Genomic DNA, 25,401 nt, shown 5'->3' with positions numbered 1-25,401 from the left:
ACAGTGATTAGTTGCTTATCTCAGTCACAAAGCTAGTACCAGTTCTTGATCCCCATGTTTTCATATGTTGGATCTTCTCTCCTGGACTCTCGTGTAAAATATCCATTTCATTGCATATCATGTTCTGGGTACTTTTGATCTTGTTGCAAGTTGTCTTTCCCATTCAGACAAAATTTATCCAACATAATGGTCTCTTCATTCTTGTATTTTCTGGTAGCTTTGCCTTCAGTGGGGTACTACTCATGTGGATGCTTTTGCCACATCCTTCAACCACACACTACATCTGTTTTGATGTCTGGATCCTCATCTTCTTTCCCTGGCTGTCAATGCTTTTAGTCAAGATTGGACTAATATTTACATGTTTATCCTCCCATTTGCCTTCTTCACTAGGTGATTTTAATCATTCATACCACTCTGTGTCAAGGCCTGGTTGTACCTTACTGGCCAGTTTGGCTGTGGTTTCCTCATCTTATCCAGTTACAACTTACTCCTCTGCTACCTCTTCCACTGTGTCCCTCCCTTATTCAGCAACGTCAGTCATTGGTGCTTCTTCTCTCCTCCATCTTTACATCTGGTACTTTGTGACAAAAGATGTCTTGTCTCAATGTGTAATATCATTTCTGGCCCGTTTGGTTCATCTTTCCTTCATGGAAGTTTATCAACATAAGTGGAATATTTTCTGCCATTGGTCTTTGGGCTGAGGGTTTTTTTTTTCTTTTCCATTTTTCTTTCGTGATAAATATTTATTATGTATATCTTACTCTGTGGTGAGTGGTGCCTGACTAGGTATTCTTTAACCTTTAAAATCTGAATGTTTAGCCATGTGGCTTCCTTATTACATTCCATAGCCACACAAATGTATACTGTTAAGAAGAGGGTGCTCCACAAGATTGGAAGAATTCCATCATGAGGATAACCTTTAAGCATAAATATACCACCCATGGAGTGTATGATTAAAGCAGAAGGGGATAGCTGCCCATTCCTACCATGCATTGTATTGAATATGTCTGCTTTTAAAAATAGAGTTTTGTAGTCATTTATTTCACTTCTATAAAATATGTCACAGACTTATTTCTATAAAATCTTTAAACCAGACTAAAGATACCAACTGTAGGGAAGATGACTGTTCTTCAGAAGGAAAACAGGTGTGTATTTCCTCACATTGTTGTTGTATATTTTAATCTTTTATCCAATGGCACCAATATGTCATACGTTTGCTCAGTTATAGGTAGAAGATTTGGGAGCAATATGTAGCACATTTCTGGAAAAATAAATTTTTTCTTTCTTTTGTGAATTGCCAGATTCATACAGAATAGTTTTGGTTTCCAGTGGTTCCCATTTATGCCTATTTTAAATAAGGCTAACTACAAATACTTACTCATTTAAACTTAATAAAAATTGTTTTGATTTTAATAATGGATTTATCATAATTTGAGAAGGAAAAAATATCTTGCTTAGATCACATTATTATTTCATTTATCACAGTGAACCATATTATGTTTGGGTTCTGGAACAATCGGTAAGAATCACGTTGTTACTGGTGTAGAGAACTCTCTAATCTGTTAATATATCAAGCATAACAAAATGTTGCATGATTACAATGAAAATGGTTCATGTATGTAAAAATACAAACAACGTTTTGTGAAAAAAGTGTACATGACAAAGACAAATTGATACAGATATTACTGTAAAACATATAAATACCATTTTCATATTCACCATACAGATATTACTGTAAAACATATAAATACCATTTTCATATTCACCATACAGATATTACTGTAAAACATATAAATACCATTTTCATATTCACCATACAGATATTACTGTAAAACATATAAATACCATTTTCATATTCACCATACAGATATTACTGTAAAACATATAAATACCATTTTCATATTCACCATACAGATATTACTGTAAAACATATAAATACCATTTTCATATTCACCATACAGATATTACTGTAAAACATATAAATACCATTTTCATATTCACCATACAGATATTACTGTAAAACATATAAATACCATTTTCATATTCACCATACAGATATTACTGTAAAACATATAAATACCATTTTCATATTCACCATACAGATATTACTGTAAAACATATAAATACCATTTTCATATTCACCATACAGATATTACTGTAAAACATATAAATACCATTTTCATATTCACCATACAGATATTACTGTAAAACATATAAATACCATTTTCATATTCACCATACAGATATTACTGTAAAACATATAAATACCATTTTCATATTCACCATACAGATATTACTGTAAAACATATAAATACCATTTTCATATTCACCATACAGATATTACTGTAAAACATATAAATACCATTTTCATATTCACCATACAGATATTACTGTAAAACATATAAATACCATTTTCATATTCACCATACAGATATTACTGTAAAACATATAAATGCCATTTTCATATTCACCATACAGATATTACTGTAAAACATATAAATACCATTTTCATATTCACCATACAGATATTACTGTAAAACATATAAATACCATTTTCATATTCACCATACAGATATTACTGTAAAACATATAAATACCATTTTCATATTCACCCAGATATTACAGATATTACTGTAAAACATATGAATACCATTTTCATATTCACCATACAGATATTACTGTAAAACATATAAATGCCATTTTCATATTCACCATACAGATATTACTGTAAAACATACAAATACCATTTTCATATTCACCATATAGATATTACTGTAAAACATATAAATACCATTTTCATATTCACCATACAGATATTACTGTAAAACATATAAATACCATTTTCATATTCACCATACAGATATTACTGTAAAACATATAAATACCATTTTCATATTCACCATACAGATATTACTGTAAAACATACAAATACCATTTTCATATTCACCATACAGATATTACTGTAAAACATATAAAAATTTCTAGACACTAAATCATCAAAAGATAACAGAAGACAGTATGTTTCTGCTGATTCAGAAATGTTTCTTATCTCTCTCTATCATTATCATCTATTACATCACTTATATGTTTCTTATCTCTCTCTATCATTATCATCTATTACATCACTTATATGTTTCTTATCTCTCTCTATCATTATCATCTATTACATCACTTATATGTTTCTTATCTCTCTCTATCATTATCATCTATTACATCATTTATATGTTTCTTATCTCTCTCTATCATTATCATCTATTACATCACTTATATGTTTCTTATCTCTCTCTATCATTATCATCTATTACATCACTTATAAGTGCCATGGAAGTTTTGCCCACTGGCTTTGAAAAACTCCTATCTCTATACATGGCTATGTCTGATATATTTGTCCTAATGTTGCAGCAATCCACCAGTAGAAGGGCAACACAGCCTTCATGCACAGTAATCTTTATGAGTAACAGGATACAATCATGTGCTCCTTCTTTCCTTAGGAGTCTGTTTTCAGATGCATTTTTATATGTTTTTATCACTTCAAACAACTGCATTTCTTAATTTTCAGTTTCATCTGTGTTGTACTTTTGCTTCATCCACACAATTTCAACTTCATTTTCTCTTGACATAACATTTCAACTTTTTGTTACTTCACTCAATGTATGCATAGACAAAACAATTAAAGAAGGAATATAATTTCAAAATGGTTCTACCTTCTCTTCCCAAAAGTATCTAGATCTTGATTTGTCCTCTAAGCATTGCTGAATGTTGAACAGTGAACCATTCTTTTATACCCCTTCATTTTTGTGTCATTGTAACATGTATTGTCCATGTGACTAACTTCCACCAATCATATCGTCAAGTACCTCCTTGTACCATTGCAGCACAATCCACACTTTCTCAATTTGCACTACAGTGTTTAGATTTCTTTTTACTTTGTTCTTCGTGTGAATCCTGCTTATTCATGTGTGATTCCTTGGTTGTTGATTAGTATGTCAGATTTTACACCTTAGCTCTTGGTTTTTCTTATTTTTCTGATTTTCTGATTGATCTGTATGTTGTATAAAAGGTAGGAGAACTTTAGGTAAGGACGAGTGTTCATCCCTGCTGATTGATCTGTATGTTGTATAAAAGGTAGGAGAACTTTAGGTAGGGACGAGTGTTCATCCCTGCTGATTGATCTGTATGTTGTATAAAAGGTAGGAGAGTGCTCACTCTTAGGTAGGGACTTTAGGTAGGGATGAGTGTTCATCCCTGCTGATTGATCTGTATGTTGTATAAAAGGTAGGAGAACTTTAGGTAGGGAGGTAGGGACGAGTGTTCATCCCTGCTGATTGATCTGTATGTTGTATAAAAGGTAGGAGAACTTTAGGTAGGGACGAGTGTTCATCCCTGCTGATTGATCTGTATGTTGTATAAAAGGTAGGAGAACTTAGGAGAACTTTAGGTAGGGACGAGTGTTCATCCCTGCTGATTGATCTGTATGTTGTATAAAAGGTAGGAGAACTTTAGGTAGGGACGAGTGTTCATCCCTGCTGATTGATCTGTATGTTGTATAAAAGGTAGGAGAACTTTAGGTAGGGATGAGTGTTCATCCCTGCTGATTGATCTGTATGTTGTATAAAAGGTAGGAGAACTTTAGGTAGGGACGAGTGTTCATCCCTGCTGATTGATCTGTATGTTGTATAAAAGGTAGGAGAACTTTAGGTAGGGACGAGTGCTCATCCCTGCTGATTGTTCTGTATGTTGTATAAAATGTAGGAGAACTTTAGGTAGGGACGAGTGTTCATCCCTGCTAATTCTTCTGTATGTTGTATAAAAGATAGGAGAACTTTAGGTAGGGACGAGTGTTCATCCCTGCTGATTGATCTGTATGTTGTATAAAATGTAGGAGAACTTTAGGTAGGGATGAGTGTTCATCCCTGCTGATTGATCTGTATGTTGTATAAAAGGTAGGAGAACTTTAGGTAGGGACGAGTGTTCATCCCTGCTGATTGATCTGTATGTTGTATAAAAGGTAGGAGAACTTTAGGTAGGGACGAGTGTTCATCCCTGCTGATTGTTCTGTATGTTGTATAAAAGGTAGGAGAACTTTAGGTAGGGACGAGTGTTCATCCCTGCTAATTGTTCTGTATGTTGTATAAAAGGTAGGAGAACTTTAGGTAGGGACGAGTGTTCATCCCTGCTGATTGTTCTGTATGTTGTATAAAAGGTAGGAGAACTTTAGGTAGGGACGAGTGTTCATCCCTGCTGATTGATCTGTATGTTGTATAGGAAAAGGTAGGAGAACTTTAGGTAGGGACGAGTGTTCATCCCTGCTGATTGATCTGTATGTTGTATAAAAGGTAGGAGAACTTTAGGTAGGGACGAGTGTTCATCCCTGCTGATTGATCTGTATGTTGTATAAAAGGTAGGAGAACTTTAGGTAGGGGACGCAGTGTTCATCCCTGCTGATTGATCTGTATGTTGTATAAAAGGTAGGAGAACTTTAGGTAGGGACGAGTGTTCATCCCTGCTGATTGATCTGTATGTTGTATAAAAGGTAGGAGAACTTTAGGTAGGATGGTGTTACTGCTTCAGGGTCTTTCAAGCCTTGTGGCTGTTAAGAAAGAACAACTCAGTAAGAAATATGTCAATATTTTGAAAGAAAACATCTATTGTATTTACACTTTTGAAATTTGGTTTCATATCTGTTCTATAGTATAAGGATATTATTTTTATCTTTTTTTTGTGGTAGATAATTCTTCTGTAAATATATGTGTCTTAGTGTGTTATAGAAACTTACACAATGTGTCAACAAAGATCTTGCATCTGCCTACTTGTGTTTGTTACTGCTTGCTTTATATTATTCTCTGGACTTTTCACATAATTAATAATTTTCCAGTGGATGTCAGCATATATATACACTACAAATAAAATTATACACCAGACATTTTCATCTAAATGCATTGTGTTGTATTTCATTACAATGTAGTGAAAACATAATTTACACACACTGTTGTTTAAGACAAACAACCATAATTTATACTCCTACCAACAGGGGAAGCTGATTCCATAGGAGAAAGCTCTTTACCTATCAATTTGAAGTTGGGTATAGAAAAACAGAAACAAGAAGAGAAACATGATAATGCACCAAAAGAAACTAAGGTATTTTTTTGGATTTATGTAACTTTAATAAAATTGTCACATAGCTATAACAATGTCTTGATTTATGTTACTTTAATAAAATTATCACATAGCTATAACAATGTATTTCCTGGGCTCACTTAAATCAGTGTTTGGATGTTTGTAGTCTGTGGTTTCCACATGTCAACAATGCTGAAAAATATTAATTAATTTTACCATCTGAGAAACATCAGGAAGTTCATGTTACTAACAAAACTGTACACAAATGTAATTTAGTAATGCTTCTAGGATACAGATAGCATAATACAGTAAAACCTGTCTAATCCAGAAACTGCATAAGGCAAAATTATCTTAAGATTTCTCTTATAAAAGACTCTATGGCACAACCTGTGTAATGCAGACTTAAAACTATCTTTCTACCTCATCCATCAACAAGTAGAATTAGAACCTGAGTAAGGCAGAGAAAATGTTTTTGATTAAATATCAATTTCTTATTTAATTAATCATTTCTTGTTTCATTAATAATTTCTTTAAATATTAATAAATTATCGGACATTTTGTTTCAGTAAGTATTGGTTAAATATATTCTATTCTTTTTTCCTGCTGTCATTATTTTCTCAGTTAAAATTAGATTCATGATTTGTAGAAATATATTTATCTTTTAGGTGAAAATTCTACTCTTTAAATAATTCTCATGAAAAAAAATAGTTCCTGTCTTCCCTAATTTGAAAAGATAATGAGGAAACAGAAATTCCTACTTCATTGCAAGTGTGAAGTTATATTAACACCATCAAATTGTATACAAAAATGAAGGTGGGAAAATGAACTTCGTGAAAAGGCCATAGAACTGGTGTTCTCTTTTAATTGCATGAGAAAGTTCATTAAAATAAAAAATGAAACAGTTGAAATTGAACACTTTTTCTTCAAGTAAATTTTATTAAGATTTTGTGAACTTATATTTTGAATATCTATTTTTGTTATTATTCTAATAAATATAGCATAAACAGTATTATAACTTTATTCATAAGCATCTTACTTCCCTTGAGTCAAGCAAGTGTAACATTTTGCTCAAACATTGTATATGATTAAGGAAATTTTACTCAGTCCCATGCAATTTTGCCTTAGACAGGTTTTACTCTATTTTATTATCATTAAAAAATTCCATACAGATTAAATCTGGCCATTATAGCATGTCAGTATATGTATATTTTATACATGAACATTGTTTTGTCTACATCAGTTGTTTTTTTTTTTTTTACTGTCATGGAGTATTCAAGTAGCTATGAACATTACATAAATAGTAATTTGGTTTCCTCCCTGAACATACTTTATGGTCCTTGGACAAGGCATTGTCTTGTCTTGTCTTATAACTGTTCATTAAGATTTAGTGTAAAAGCCCTTAACAAAATACTATTTAGAAATAGACTGTTTCCATTAAATAATTTATTTTCATCTTATAGATTTTTTTGATGTATTAATATAACTTCTGTGTATTATTAAGAGAAGTAACATTGTTACTGATTTGTTTGAAAGACTTGAAAGATGTCAGAATGAATAATTTGAATATTTCCATAAAGCCTGACTGTTCAGAGACAGAACATGTACAAATTGTTACATATTTCCATAAAGCCTGACTGTTCAGAGACAGAACATGTACAAATTGTTACATATTTCCATAAAGCCTGACTGTTCAGAGACAGAACATGTACAAATTGTTACATATTTCCATAAAGCCTGACTGTTCAGAGACAGAACATGTACAAATTGTTACATATTTCCATAAAGCCTGACTGTTCAGAGACAGAACATGTACAAATTGTTACATATTTCCATAAAGCCTGACTGTTCAGAGACAGAACATGTACAGATTGTTACATATTTCCATAAAGCCTGACTGTTCAGAGACAGAACATGTACTAATTGTTACATATTTCCATAAAGCCTGACTGTTCAGAGACAGAACATGTACAAATTGTTACATATTTCCATAAAGCCTGACTGCTCAGAGACAGAACATGTACAAATTGTTACATATTTCCATAAAGCCTGACTGTTCAGAGACAGAACATGTACAAATTGTTACATATTTCCATAAAGCCTGACTGTTCAGAGACAGAACATGTACAATATGTTACATATTTCCATAAAGCCTGACTGTTCAGAGACAGAACATGTACAAATTGTTACATATTTCCATAAAGCCTGACTGTTCAGAGACAGAACATGTACAAATTGTTACATATTTCCATAAAGCCTGACTGTTCAGAGACAGAACATGTACAAATTGTTACATATTTCCATAAAGCCTGACTGTTCAGAGACAGAACATGTACAAATTGTTACATATTTCCATAAAGCCTGACTGTTCAGAGACAGAACATGTACAAATTGTTACATATTTCCATAAAGCCTGACTGCTCAGAGACAGAACATGTACAAATTGTTACATATTTCCATAAAGCCTGACTGTTCAGAGACAGAACATGTACAAATTGTTACATATTTCCATAAAGCCTGACTGTTCAGAGACAGAACATGTACAAATTGTTACATATTTCCATAAAGCCTGACTGTTCAGAGACAGAACATGTACAAATTGTTACATATTTCCATAAAGCCTGACTGTTCAGAGACAGAACATGTACAAATTGTTACATATTTCCATAAAGCCTGACTGTTCAGAGACAGAACATGTACAAATTGTTACATATTTCCATAAAGCCTGACTGTTCAGAGACAGAACATGTACAAATTGTTACATATTTCCATAAAGCCTGACTGTTCAGAGACAGAACATGTACAAATTGTTACATATTTCCATAAAGCCTGACTGTTCAGAGACAGTACAAATTGTTACATATTTCCATAAACATGAACATGTACAAATTGTTACATATTTCCATAAAGCCTGACTGTTCAGAGACAGAACATGTACAAATTGTTACATATTTCCATAAAGCCTGACTGTTCAGAGACAGAACATGTACAAATTGTTACATATTTCCATAAAGCTTGACTGTTCAGAGACAGAACATGTACAAATTGTTACATATTTCCATAAAGACAGAACTGACTGTTCAGAGACAGAACATGTACAAATTGTTACATATTTCCATAAAGCCTGACTGTTCAGAGACAGAACATGTACAAATTGTTACATATTTCCATAAAGCCTGACTGTTCAGAGACAGAACATGTACAAATTGTTACATATTTCCATAAAGCCTGACTGTTCAGAGACAGAACATGTACAAATTGTTACATATTTCCATAAAGCCTGACTGTTCAGAGACAGAACATGTACAAATTGTTACATATTTCCATAAAGCCTGACTGTTCAGAGACAGAACATGTACAAATTGTTACATATTTCCATAAAGCCTGACTGTTCAGAGACAGAACATGTACAAATTGTTACATATTTCCATAAAGCCTGACTGTTCAGAGACAGAACATGTACTAATTGTTACATATTTCCATAAAGCCTGACTGTTCAGAGACAGAACATGTACAAATTGTTACATATTTCCATAAAGCCTGACTGTTCAGAGACAGAACATGTACTAATTGTTACATATTTCCATAAAGCCTGACTGTTCAGAGACAGAACATGTACAAATTGTTACATATTTCCATAAAGCCTGATTGTTCAGAGACAGAACATGTACTAATTGTTACAAATTTCCATAAAGCCTGACTGTTCAGAGAGATAGAACATTTACAAATTGTTACATATTTCCATAAAGCCTGACTGTTCAGAGACAGAACATGTACTAATTGTTACAGAATTATTCATTTTATTTCATATTTATAAATCTAGTAATTCAATTCATTATCAGTAATTTCTTTATTTCATTATAAAATAAAATGCATAACTGAATTCTTTCTGTAACATATATGATGTCATGACGTATAGCACAACTTGGACATGAATTGATGACAGGCAGTATCTCTAATAGACAGTAACAGTAAAAACCCACTTAAAGCAGAATATGGAAGGCAGTGCATAATATTAGTAATTTAACTAATATCAGTAAAGTAACTAAATACATTACTTGTAAGAGTTTTTGGAACATAGAATGTTTCATTGAAAATAATAATTATACATCACATGCAAGTTTGTTGAATGACAGTGAGTAACATGCCGTAATCCTAATACATTGATAGTTTGAGAAATGCATTAGAAAAATTTACTGTTTTCAGTTTTATCAAATGAATACTTATCCACTGAGCGTGAGACTAACGTACCTGGGTATATTATCACGTTCGCATGCTTTAATAAAAAATCTAATGTATTGGTAAATTATAAGCTCTCTGTAATGCATTATGATTTGCTAACTGCCTGTATCCAGGTCATAACTTTATTCAATAAAAACTATGAGGGAAGATATTCCAAAAGGTGATTTTGCTTTCATGCTTGTGGCACTTTTATCATCCACCAAAGTTATTTGTTTTGAAAGTTTTACTCAAAACATTTTCTAAAACAGCAGCGCTGTGTTTCTTGAGCAACAAACAAAATGTTTGAGAAAGTAAAGAAGAACATGAGTTACATAAACTGGATGTCATACTTGTATGGTCAAAACATTGTTCTCTGGTAAAAGTGTTAATATCTCTACTAGTCGTCCTGAGATACATTCAGACTACCTTATAATCAACATATAGAAATAAGCGTGGCATCAAAATGTATCTAATAAATCAAATTTTAATATTTTATAAGTTTTAAGTTCTTAATCTCAGAAAGAATTAATTTTTAAAATGTTCAATCTCTCCTTGTATGAGAATTGTAACATTTATTTTCTGGTTCTTCCCTTTACTCTGACGTGTCTACCTACCACCCCTCTAGAGATACTGAATAAAGTAAATAACTCAGTATAGACATTACTGAAACAAAGCTTGATGTTTCATATGAAATAGAACATGAGACTGCCAATATGGTGTTTGATACTACATTATTTATAACCAATATAAAACCAAAGTTTTAAGCTTTCATATAATGTAGGATATTGCATTGTTTGCCACATGTCTGTTTTTCTCACATTTTTTATATTGACAAACTTATTCAGAGTTCTTAAGATTCCTTATCACACAGTTAGAAAGCAGATAAATTACCATACTTCTAGGATATTCTTTGCCTTCTGTTTGTTACTATTTTGTGTTCTTAGGTGCAGTAATAACAAAATAATGTTTAGGGAAAACAAGGGACCTGTTGACCCATCTAGGCTATTAAATCCTCTATACTAAATTATATGAAAATTATTTAGTATAGTAGTACCATTAGTATAGAAAACAATTAGGTTTAAATGCTATCGACACTCAACAATGAAAAAGGAAACAATGGGAACTAGTGAAATTCTATATATTTTTTCTTTAAACTTTATTCTTTATTTGTTAGTATAAAAATTATATATTCACTAGATTAGAGTGACTAAAAGAATGAAAAATAATAATTGGAATTAGTAATCAAACTGGTAGCTTTATTTATAGCATTGATAAATTTACATCGTGTTCATTCGTTAGAGTCAAACTGGTAGCTTTATTTATAACATTGATAAATTTACATCATGTTCATACTTTAGTAGTCAAACTGGTAGCTTTATTTATAGCATTGATAAGTTTATATCACGTTCATTTGTTAGTAGTCAAACTGGTAGCTTTATTTATAACATTGATAAATTTACATCATGTTCATACTTTAGTAGTCAAACTGGTAGCTTTATTTATAGCATTGATAAGTTTACATCATGTTCATACTTTAGTAGTCAAACTGGTAGCTTTATTTATAGCATTGATAAGTTTATATCGTGTTCATACTTTAGTAGTCAAACTGGTAGCTTTATTTATAGCATTGATAAGTTTACATCATGTTCATACTTTAGTAGTCAAACTGGTAGCTTTATTTATAGCATTAATAAGTTTATATCGTGTTCATACTTTAGTAGTCAAACTGGTAGCTTTATTTATAGCATTGATAAGTTTACATCATGTTCATACTTTAGTAGTCAAACTGGTAGCTTTATTTATAGCATTGATAAGTTTATATCGTGTTCATACTTTAGTAGTCAAACTGGTAGCTTTATTTATAGCATTGATAAGTTTATATTGTGTTCATTTGTTAGTAGTCAAACTGGTAGCTTTATTTATAACATTGATAAATTTACATCATGTTCATACTTTAGTAGTCAAACTGGTAGCTTTATTTATAGCATTGATAAGTTTACATCATGTTCATACTTTAGTAGTCAAACTGGTAGCTTTATTTATAACATTGATAAGTTTACATCATGTTCATACTTTAGTAGTCAAACTGGTAGCTTTATTTATAACATTGATAAGTTTACATCATGTTCATACTTTAGTAGTCAAACTGGTAGCTTTATTTATAGCATTGATAAGTTTATATCGTGTTCATACTTTAGTAGTCAAACTGGTAGCTTTATTTATAGCATTGATAAGTTTATATCGTGTTCATACTTTAGTAGTCAAACTGGTAGCTTTATTTATAGCATTGATAAGTTTACATCATGTTCATACTTTAGTAGTCAAACTGGTAGCTTTATTTATAGCATTGATAAGTTTATATCGTGTTCATACTTTAGTAGTCAAACTGGTAGCTTTATTTATAGCATTGATAAGTTTATATCGTGTTCATTTGTTAGTAGTCAAACTGGTAGCTTTATTTATAACATTGATAAATTTACATCATGTTCATACTTTAGTAGTCAAACTGGTAGCTTTATTTATAGCATTGATAAGTTTATATCGTGTTCATTTGTTAGTAGTCAAACTGGTAGCTTTATTTATAGCATTGATAAGTTTACATCATGTTCATACTTTAGTAGTCAAACTGGTAGCTTTATTTATAGCATTGATAAGTTTACATCATGTTCATACTTTAGTAATCAAACTGGTAGCTTTATTTATAGCATTGATAAGTTTATATCGTGTTCATTTGTTAGTAGTCAAACTGGTAGCTTTATTTATAGCATTGATAAGTTTACTTTCTGTAAGAAATGTACTGTGTAAATTGAAGTAACACCTGTCTACTGTAAATTTTTAATAATATCAGTGATTGAATTTTTCTTAGTCTATATATCTTAAGATTAGAAATATTAAATCTTGAGAATTTATCATAAATTTCAGTCCACCACCAATATTTTTATAACTTTCCCAACTTAACTCAGAAACAGATTTTGACATACTATTTAGAACAGAAGTTCAAAGTTACAAATGGTACAATCCAGTCTGCTAAAAGAAAATAAAAAAAGTTGAACTGAAAATAGTACTTTAAAAATAACTATCTATTAAGGTAGTAAGTGTCAAATATAGTGCATTACATAATCAAATGCAAGATGTAGCATTGTAACCTCATATTTACAGAATATACAAAATTATGTGATACATCATAATATAAATTAAAAACCTCTGTCCCAAGTAAAGATATGACAAAGACAAAAACTTTCCTTCACTGGCCATGAGCTTTAGACTTCTACAAATCCCATCAGGTGTCACCTTATCAGTATTAATAGTTTACACATATTAAAGTACTCTTTATTTATTCGTTAACATTAGCTGCACACAGATTACACTGTATTTATTGTATCATGAGTGTTAGATATCTACAACTGTTAAACTGTTTTTATGGTACAATTAATTTAGATATACACAAATGTTACATTTTTTTACTCAAACATTGTTATAACTAGAAATGGGGTTAATGTGTCAGTTTCTTGACATATCAGTAAAACTGGAATACCTGTGACATCAGATAATTGTCATATTTACAACTAGAATATCTAATGTTTATTTTCAGTAGTATATCTTTATGAAGCTCAAAACCTTTTGTTTATTCATTTAAAAATAAAAAATTTGAGGTTGTTGTTTTTCTTTTCTTTCATTTATGTTCTTGTTTTCAATACCTTTGTTAATATAAAAATGCATTTCTCTATATTTTTTTATGTTTGTTTCTGGGCTTATTGAAAAATAAGTTTGTTTATTAAACATAAACGACTTTGAAATGGTAGATTTCTATCATGTTTTGTATTAGTCATTTGGAGATGATATATACTTGTTTAGGTGTCACTAATTATTGTTATAGACCTTATGAGAATTATTTATTGATTTATAGAACATATTTGTTGGAGTGAAAACAGAGCAGCCTGATGACCAACCAAAAGATGAAGTTATTTCACAGTTTTGTGATGACAGTGATTTGGATAGTTCAAAATGTAATGGGAGAACAAAAACTACAGTTTTGGAAGATTCACAAAAAATTGATTCTAGGTTGGAAAGTACATGTGGTAAGTACTTAAAACTGTAAATTCTCTGACCTTCTCCCTATGGACAGGTGAAAGGAATACATATCACAACGTTTTAGTTATTTTAACTTTAATATCAATACAGTTGACATCAAAATGTAGTTTATAATTCAAATGTTAATATATGTTTTGATTTCTTAATTCAAAGAAAAATGTTAAAGACAAAATGCTGAATATTGGCAAGCTGATAATATTTAGCAAACCTACCATACACCACTCCATTCTTTTGATGATAATATTTAGCAAACCTACCATACACTACTCCATTCTTGTAAAACCACTGAGACATCAGTATATTTAGCAAACCTACATACAATACTCCATTCTTTTGATGATAATATTTAGCAAACCTACCATACACTACTCCATTCTTGTAAAACCACTTGACCTCTGAAGTAAATATTTATAACCAATAGAAAAAGCAAATTTTAAACTGTAAGTCTGAGAATCATTTGTTACTGACTTGAAAGGGGAAAGTTATACTCTGTTGATTAAGTTACTGCTGTGAATAGAAATGAGATTATATAGCTTAGTTAGAAAGCTGTTCTCTGAGCTGGGATTACAATGAACTTGTGGGAAAGTTGTAGTAATTGTGTTGTATGAGGTATTTGCTATCAATGGTGTCACAACATAGAATCACATAAACTGTTGAATGGCAGAAGTGCTGAGTCATTGCTTTATGTTTCTACTTCCTCCAATAATAGTGACACTGTTCATAAAGGTACACCAAACATGTTAAAACTTACAGTATGGAAATCCTAATGTTCACTTTATGTGGTTGGTATAATTCACCAATGCAGAAACAAAAGAGTTAAAGGAATTGACTGAAAAATTATTGATTGATTATGAGAACAATGAATTCTCTGTTACCAAAAATTATCACAGTTTTTATTCCACATACTGTACTTCTGTTTGCAGGTAAACTAGAATCTGGTTGGTTGATACTACAGTAAAGTATCCTTAACTTGTGTCCACAGGCCTACACATGGATCTGTTTTCATGAAAAAAGCAGTAAGATATAGAAATTGTGTAATTTTAAAAATATAAGATCCAGTAATCACTTGACCAAACAAATACACATGTAATGTATGCATCCATTTGACTTCAACACAGAATTTTCCTATAATGTTAGCAAGATTTCTTATGTTTTTGTAAATAACACCTAAATGAATCAACTTCTTTGGTGCAAAATTTTGCTATGATGTTATGTGTTCATGGCAATGACCTTGATAGCAACAACTTTCACAATTGTTGCCCAGCTTTCAAGGCAACAATGAAAATCTTTACATATCTGTTATATACTCATAGGTAGGTACAGAAAATAATTCATGTTAGGATGTACAGTAGAATCTATTGAACCACAGAATACAGGATTAGTATGAGGTGCATAGATCTGTTAAATTAAAAATAAATCAGACCAATCATGTGTTAAGTACTTTTTTAAAACATGATTGGGCTTTGATTAACAGTCCACTCTGGATGCTTTCCAACTTACTGGTTGACATCAGTTGTAAGACTGTAAAAGTGACATGCACAATAAGGTGTTACTGGTTGTCATCAGTTGTAAGACTGTAAAAGTGACATGCACAATAAGGTGTTACTGGTTGACATCAGTTGTAAAACTGTAAAAGTGACATGCACAATAAGGTGGGCTGAAGCCCATGCTTCAACAATGCCCTTTTTGTTCATAAAAATTGCAAAAACTACAAAGATGTATATCTTATAATGCAGTGTTCTTGTTGCAAATTTCAGTTTTAAAATAAATGGAGTATAGAATCTTGTAGGACTTAACAGTAAACAAAATTATTTTAATATGGTATTAAGTGTTGATATGCAAAAATTTACTTTATACTTTTAGGTCACAAAAAAGTGTTTATAAGACGAAATGAATAAGAATAAAATAGATCTGTCTGCTTATGGAATTTTATCCAATGTGTACCAAAGGCAATCTTTAGTTCCCAAAGTCTCCACTAACATCCCACCAAAAATAGCTTACCTCACATGTTTGAAGAATTTCCTCTTTTGTTAATGAGTCCCTGACATTAAGTCCACTGCAGATTATTGAATGTAAGTAATTGGTATATTTATCAGTAGAAACCTACCCTTCCTTCCCTCAATCTCCACAAATGTCTTGGGATTTACAATGCAAAATCAGGGGTTCGATTCCCCTCGGTGGGCTCAGCAGATAGCCCGACGTGGCTTTGCTATAAGAAAACACACAAACACACACACAACACCTTCTGATCTAAACTGGCTGATTCAACCAGTCACTACTGTTTTCCCACTCTATAATTTGCCTATTGAAACCTCAGGAGTTAAAACTAAATTGGTTTTATAAAACACACTAAATTTCTTCATATACAGGTAATGTTTTTTATCAAATATACAAATTGTTACATATTCACATAGTCATTGTACTGCTAGTCTTCAAGGTAAACACACAAGATAAATGTGGTAATTATAAAATTATTCTATGATCAAATATATATCTTGTAGTTTACACATTTCAGTTACATAATCTTTAGGACCTTTTAAGTGATATCAAAAATATTTGAAACAGATATTTATATCTTATTTTCTATTTCCTCTACTATATCACTAACTCTACTAGTTATAATTAATGTATAGTACATTGTAATATTTATAATGAAATATTTTAAATGTTTACTTACCTTTTATCTCTTTGTTGAATAATCTTCAAATGTCTTATTTGAGCTATATCTATAATTTCACATTTTTACGTTTTCACTTTGTCTATTTTTAATGTTTTACTCTCCTTTCTAATTCTCTGTCTTTTATTCTGTAAACCAAAATGTCAGCTGGTACCTCCAGATTATGACCAACAGAAATGTTTCAGTCTCTGACTAAATAGTTAAAATAAACCCATGTTTTAACATCTTGACAAGTGACGGAACATATAGATACACTTAGAAAAAAATCGTTACACTTTTCAAACATGAATTTTAAAACATAATTAACTAAAATATGAATGTGAAACCTATATTTGATACAACTGTCTATCAAATTAATATGAGGAAGGCAAGAAAATATAGCCAAGTGCCAGTTAGATGCTCTCAACAAGAAAATGTTTCATTTCTACTTCTTGTGTAAAATGCACAGATTGATAAACGTTTCTGCCCTTGTTACAAAATTTAGTGTAGAATTTGCTCTTTCTGTTAGTTATAAATTTGTTATTCAAGCTAAAACTGTCACACAAATTGTATGATACATTGAATTGGGGCATGTTTTATCTTGAAGTAATTATACAGTGTTTTCTTTTGACATCAGTTAATGGAATGTCCTTGAATTACTAGAACTTTGAATGTCTGCATGGAAACATTTACATACATTTGTTACTATATCAGGTGTTCAGGTTTATAATTACTTTCCTCATGTTTTAAGTATTGTTCTGCAGATAATATAAAACTGTTATAATATACTTGATTAAAATATATGATAATTAAATAGTTTTATTAAATATTGAATGTAACTCTGCCACATACGGAAACTGTTTGTTTTTGTAGTGTAAAAAAAGTTAAATAGGTGGAAGCATCATTTATGTTAATTGGTCAAAGATTTTTGCATTATGCAGAAAACTTAGTGTATGAATATACATAGTGTAACAGTGTTCATCACTGTTGTCTCCTTGCTGATGGTGAGCCTATAAACCACCTAAATAGTTAGTAGTTGTTAGTTCACTAAAGAATTTTAACATTGTCTTATTTAGTTTTTAATCAACTTGTATAGATCTTTCATCAGTCATTGTTAATGTTAAATAATCACAATATTATATTGATGTAACCACTTTTCAGTTAAATTAATCATATTATATTGATGTAACCACTTTTCAGTTAAATTAATCAGTTACTTTTTGATAGAGCTGATTCTTGAAACATTTCTCATAGCTCAACACTGTCCACTATAAACCTTTTTCTGTAACATGATTCCTTATTGCTACTTTATGTTTTCAATACTGATTTGAACAAGAGAGTAAAGTTTTTACAAAGTGTGAAACTAAAGAATTGTATAATAATCATTTTTACTTTTAATATTGATGTTTGTGTTGATTATATGGAAATGAGTTCACATATTTTGATCTTAGATATCAAGTCCATTGTGATCACCTCCTATGATGGTCAGTTTCCTAGTGATGTGTTAAGACAAGATCTCTTTACAGAAGTCATCAGATTCTCAAAACCAAATAATATATGTGAAGAAACAAATTTAAATGAGAATAATCTAAAACATTCTCATAGTTGTGTAACATGTGGAAAAAAATGTACATCAGTGGATAATCTAAACCAATATGAAAGGATAGACACTACAGAGAAACCTTACAGTTGTGAAATTTGTGCTAGACATTTTAGAAAAAATGATGAATTTAAAAAGCATGAAAAAATGCATACTGGAGAAAAACCTTGCCAATGTGATGTTTGTGGAAAACAGTTTGGAATGAACAGTGACTTAAAAAGACATCAAGAAATACATACTCCAGAGAACCCTCACAGTTGTGCAGTATGTGGAAGACAGTTTAGAAGAAATGCTGCATTAAAAAATCATGAAAATATACACACTGAGGAGAAAACATATGTTTGTAAAACTCATGGAAAAAGATTTGCAGTTGGTGAGGAAGTAAAACTGTGTCAGAGTGTGCATACTGGGGTGAAACACAACTGTTGTGATGTTTGTGGAAAAGAGTTTGAAAGTAACTGTAACCTAAAAATACATCAAACAATACATACAGGGGAGAAACCATATAGTTGTACAGTGTGTGGGAAATCATTTCGAATAAAGGGTAACCTAAAAAAACACGAGATAATACACACTTTAGACAAACCATATAGTTGTGTAGTGTGTGGAAAACAGTTTCGATCCGTGAGTCACCTAAAAAGTCATAAGAATATACACACTGCAGAGAAACCTTATTGCTGTACAGTTTGTGATAAAAAGTTCAGAAGAAATACTGAATTAAAATATCATCAAAGAATACATACAGGGGAGAAACCTTACAGTTGTACAGTTTGTGAAAAACAGTTTGGAACAAATAATGAATTAAAACTTCATTACAGTATACACACTGGGGAGAAACATAACCATTGTGACATTTGTGGAAAACAATTTAGGTCTAACTGTAATTTGAAAGTGCATCAAAGAATACATACAGGGGAGAAACCATATAGTTGTACAGTATGCAGAAAAGTATTTAGAACTAAGAGTACCCTAAAGAAACATGAGACAATACATGCTGGGAAAAAACCGTACAGTTGTATAGTGTGTGGAAAAGTATTTCGATCACTAGATAACCTAAAACTACATGAGAGAATACATAGTGAAAATAAACCATACAGCTGTTCAGTTTGTGGAAAAGATTTTAGAAGAAAGAGTGAATTAAAAAGACATCAAAGAATACACACTGGAGAAAAACCTTACAATTGTGTAGTGTGTGGAAAAGAATTTAAAACAAAGAGTTATGTCAAACAACATGAGAAAATACACACTGGAGACAAACCTTACAGTTGTGTAGCATGTGAAAAAGTTTTTCTGACAGTTGATTATCTAAAAATACACCAGAGAATACACACTGGAGAGAAACCTTACAGTTGTGATGTTTGTGGTAAACAGTTTAGAACAAACAGTAATTTGAACAAGCATGGAAAAATACATACGGGGAAGAAACCTTACAGTTGTACAGTTTGTCAAAAACATTATGTAACAAATAATGAATTACAAATTCATCAGAGTGAACATACTGGGGAGCAATGTAACAGTTGTGGAAGACAATTTAGATCTAACTGTAACTTAAAAATACATCAAAGAATACATACAGGGGAGAAACCATACAGTTGTACAGTGTATGGGAAAATATATGGAAGTACAAGTACCCTAAAAAAACATGAGGTAATACACACTGGAAAAAAACATTTGTTGTGTAGTGTGTGAAAAACGACTTTTGAACAGTGGGTCACCCATAAATGTCATAAGAAAATATACACTGCAGAGAAGCCTTATTGTTGTACAGTTTGTGATGAAGTATTCATAAGAAATACTGAATTAAAATATCATACAAGAGTAAACTCTAGAGAGAAAGTATACATAGTGGAAAACAATACAGAAGTTTAATGTAAAAATCATCATAGAATACACATCTGGAAGAAACCATATTGTTTGTTTACTGTTTGGTAAGGACTTTGTAACAAATAGCTTGAGAAAACCATGAAAGGATACATCCTGGTTAAAAATCCTCACACCTATAGTGTAGCAAAAACATAACCACTGTCAATAGATTTGTGATGGGGAAACTGAAGTTTAATAATGAAAATGTTCAATAAAAGAATTTATTTATAAGATTCAAATGTTTCTGAATAATTTATCCCACCTTAACCCAAATCTGAAAATTGTTACAAAGATTATTATTACAATATGACATAATCATTAATTTACTTTGTTACTGAGAAAAGCAGTAAATTGATGAATAAAGCAATGTTTATATATATATATATATATATATATATATATATATATATATATAGACACACACACACACACACACCAGCTGAGTCAAGAGTGAAAACTTGGAACAATTTCAGGTTCAAAGAGCTTTGTAAATCATTAAGGGTCAAGTGTCTTTAGCTATTATGAGTACACATTTAATGTAGAGGTCAAGGTCTGAAAATCCTGTGGTAATGATAGTGAAACTGTTAAAAGAAATATTCTGACCTGTGGTTTTAGAATGCAAACAAATGAACAAGTGGCTGGGTTTAAGTAGTGGGTGCTTGGTTCTGTTAGATACTCCTAAATGTTTACAGACTCCAGTTTCTAAGTGGTGTTTTAGTTTGCTAATGTTGGAAACAGTCACTCCACATATATTTGTACACACCTCATGAACATAGAAGTTTAATTGTAATCTTTGTACTGAACTAAGTGTTTAATGTGGCGGTTAACTTTGGTGATGATGTGTGTACGTTGGCAAGTGGTTGGAATTTGTGTGTAGTCTTTGTTAGAAAATAAGTGAGATAGCTAGTATTTAATGTGTTTATGTAGAAGGGTAGTTTTTTTGTGTAAAATAAAATAATTAGAACAAATATTAAAAATTATGTTTAACAATCATATTATTATTGAAATTCATATAAGTTCTGTGTTTTGTAGCACTTAGATTATGAAAATATCTGATGCATATGTATCTATTTCTGCACTGTTTTGAGCTGAATATTTAGGTGTGGAGAGTATTGCATCTATATTCTGATTTAAAATGTTCCAATCAGTTTTTGAGTAATTATATACTGTGGGAAGTGGTGTCAAGTTGCTGTTGCATGGGTAAATATCTAAATCAATGGATATTGAGTTGTGATCACTGCCTTGGTATGAATATTATGTGTATGTAGTGTCAGTACGACTCTTGTTAAGTGTAGTGTGTCATGTTATGGAATGTGTGTTGTCATTTATTGTTGTTAGACTACAGAATGTACTATGTTTTCTATTGACATTAGTTTTCTTAGCACTTAAAGACTGTGTATTTTGAATTAAGATTAGCAAGGATTATTGTATGAATATTCTTATCAGAGATTTTTTGGTATGTCAGGTTTTAAAGTAGGTTAGACATATTGCCAGTAGTGCCATTTTTGCATGATTAGGTGAGTGTATGTAACAAAATATATATTTGTTCTTACCATTAAAGTGGACTTGACAAGTGAATGGACCTTTCTGGCACAATCTTTGCAGCTTTTCCCTAGTAAAATATTTCTACCCTCAAATTGATCTTGGAATAACACGTGAACCAACCTCCTGAATAACATATGAACCAACCTCCTGAATAACATGTGAACCAACATCCTGAATAACATGTGAACCAACCTCCTGAATAACATATGAACCAACCTCCTGAATAACACATAAACCAACTTCCTGAATAACATATGAACCAACCTCCTGAATAACATATGAACCAACCTCCTGAATAACATATGAACCTTATTAAACACTTACTCCAGTACAAAGATCAAATTCCAAAAGTTCTATGTTTATAGGTCCTGCATGTGAAGTGACTTTTAGGTTACATACATTGACAAAACAAAATGCCACTTAAAAACTTGAGTCTGTGAACATTTAGAAGTATCTAACAGAACCAATCTTCCACTACCTAAACTCAGCTACTCATTCATTTGTTCACATTCTAAAACCACCAGCCACAGTATTTTGTTTAATGACTTCTCTATCATTTTAACAGAATCTTCAGACCTTGAAATCTACATTGAAGAAAGTCCACTCACAGCTAAAGACTGCCCAACTCCTTAGATGTGAAAATGTTCTATATTTTCATATGTAATACAACTGTTTTGTAATGTATATAAACATTGTTTTATCCACCCATTTACTGGTTTTTTTAGTAACTTATGAGTGTATTATCATGTTATAATTTTAGTATTCAACATCTCTGTAATGATTTTTTTAACCTAGCTGAAGAATGAATAAGTTGTTTTCTAAAGTGTTTGAACCTTCTAAATAAAATGTTTTACTAAATGTCTTCACCTTCATTATCAGACATGACTCGTGTATTTGTGGTTTGATTCATTTACTTCTTAATGTGGTTAATATGGGCATGACTGCTTTTCTTGTCTTGATTCTCTGGGTTATAGATGTGTTGCACTACGCTGACTACTTGTTTTGAATGTAGCTTTAAACTCTGACTATCTGTAGTATTGTAATGTTATTTTGAAAAGGTACTTTAAAACATTGATGTTAGCCAACAAGTTAAGACAAAGCATTAAAAAATTTTGTTAAAATCAACCATCTAGAAGATCTCTTAAAATTAATTCATAAATTACTGGTTGAAAGTAAAGATGGTTAATCTAACACTGAAATCATCTTATTTCTACAGTTTATGTTATGTTTGCCTGCTCTAAATAACTTTCATGAACATGGCATGTTTTCTTCATTTTATGTTTACAAAATGTAAAACCACAAATAGTTCAAGATAATTATTGTTTACATTAATATGTCAATAGATGTTTCTATTAATTATATTATAGCAGTGAAATAAAGTAATATATCATGTAATATAGGATGTAGTGTTAAAGTTTGGGTTTAGAGTTCTTCACTTATAACTTGGGGTTCATGAAAACTGTTACCAAGGGTGGTCGTCCAGTCCTGCATTGGGACAGTGGTAAGTCTGATTTACAACACTACAATCAGACGTTTGATTCCCCTCAGTGGGCAGAGTAGATAGCCCAATGTGACTTTGCTGTACGAAAACGTGGTCATCCTTTCTCCTGTGGCTACATTATAATTTCCCTTCTCTGTCTCTACAACAGTAAGAATGGCTAAAGCAAACATTCCTCAAGTAGCTTTGTACAAAACAAAAATATTACCTATTATTTTTGTATCGTATATTTTGATTTAAAATAAAATAGATCAGTGTTAGCAGTTGTGTTTTATGTTTTGAATTGAAAAAGTCAACAAATTCCAAAAATAAAACAAGAAATTTAAATTATCTCAAACAATCAACTTATAAACCATATTTGTTAAAAAGTAACCTAAAACAGTATGAGAGGAGAAATCACATAATATGTGATTTGAAAATATAGTTTGTTAAAGCTATGTTCTAGATAAAACTTGCAATTGTACACTTTCTAGAAAATAAGTAAAGTTTTTTTAATCTAAATATACTAAGACATTTTTAACACTTCATACTGATATAGATATGAACACCAATCAGATTTTATCAGTTTTTTTAAAATGTGGTTTGAAAATACAAACTAGACTCAATATATCATGATTAGGAAACCATATTGTGAGAATGGCATTATATTCATACAGAGTGCGACTTGGCATGGTTAAGGTGATCTACTCCTAAACTAAGAGTTGTGGATTTGATTCCCTGTCGCATGCTTGCCCTTTCAGCCATAGTGATGTTATAATTTAATAATCAATCCCATTATTTGTTGGTAAAAGAATTGGTGGTGGGTGGTGATGACTTGCTGCCTTCCCTATAGTCTTACACTGATAAATTAGGGACAACTATCACAAATAGCCCTCGTGAGCTTTGCATAAAATTCAAAAATAAATTATACTGTATCACTGTAATAACTCTAATGGTATTTAAATTACAGTAATATGTTTGTGCTATTTGATAAACAGTTTGTTAATGCTTAACCAGTTTTAAAATATTAAAACAGAATCGTTAATTGTTTTGAGCTTCTTTTGTTTTCATGGTTCAGCAGGTCTGCATCTGCTGAATAACGTTTACTTTAGAAAATGTATCAGGAAGAAAAATAACAATGCTTTGTGTAGTTATCAAGAAGAGAAATAACACAATGCTGCATGTTGTTGTTATCAGGAAGAGAAATACACACTGCTGTGTGATGTTGTTATCAGGAAGAGAAATACACAATGCTGTGTGATGTTGTTATCAGGAAGAGAAATAGCACAGTGCTGCATGTTGTTATTAGGAAGAGAAATAGCACAGTGCTGTGTGTTGTTGTTATCAGGAAGAGAAATAGCACAGTGCTGCATGTTATCAGGAATAGTAAGAGCACAGTGCTGCATGTTGTTATCAGGAAGAGAAATAGCACAGTGCTGTGTGATGTTATCAGGAAGAGAAATAGCACAGTGCTGCATGTTGCTATCAGGGAGAGAAATAACAGTGCTGCATGTTGCTATCAGGGAAAGAAATAGCACAGTGCTGCATGATGTTATCAGGGAGAGAAATACACAATGCTGTGTGATGTTATCAGGGAGAGAAATAACACAGTGCTGTGTGATGTTGTTATCAGGGAGAGAAATACACAATGCTGTGTGATGTTGTTATCAGGGAGAGAAATAACACAGTGCTGTGTGATGTTGTTATCAGGGAGAGAACACACTGCTGTGTGATGTTGTTATCAGGAACAGAAATACACAATGCTGTGTGATGTTATCAGGAAAAGAAATAGCACAGTGCTGTGTGATGTTGTTTTCAGGGAGAGAAATACAC

At 31.3% G+C, this 25,401-nt stretch overlaps 1 protein-coding gene across 6 annotated transcripts in view; it reads left to right on the top strand.

Annotated features, from left to right (window-relative positions):
• Positions 1-23,849, top strand: part of LOC143226860 (uncharacterized) — a 43,824-nt gene extending 19,975 nt beyond the window's left edge. For all 6 annotated transcript variants that reach the window (XM_076458356.1, XM_076458358.1, XM_076458355.1 and 3 more), the window contains exons 3-5: positions 6,032-6,138; positions 14,243-14,414; positions 18,535-23,849. In XM_076458356.1, the coding sequence (XP_076314471.1) occupies positions 6,032-6,138; positions 14,243-14,414; positions 18,535-20,372 (2,117 nt within the window). In that variant the 3' untranslated portion in view covers positions 20,373-23,849. The remainder of the gene's footprint in view (positions 1-6,031; positions 6,139-14,242; positions 14,415-18,534) is intronic.
• Positions 23,850-25,401: the final 1,552 nt, after the last annotated feature.

The sequence above is a fragment of the Tachypleus tridentatus genome, chromosome 9, assembly GCF_004210375.1.
Source record: "Tachypleus tridentatus isolate NWPU-2018 chromosome 9, ASM421037v1, whole genome shotgun sequence".
Lineage (NCBI taxonomy): Eukaryota > Metazoa > Arthropoda > Merostomata > Xiphosura > Limulidae > Tachypleus > Tachypleus tridentatus.
Note: the sequence above shows the minus strand (reverse complement) of the source record. Positions and strands in the feature narration are given on the sequence as shown.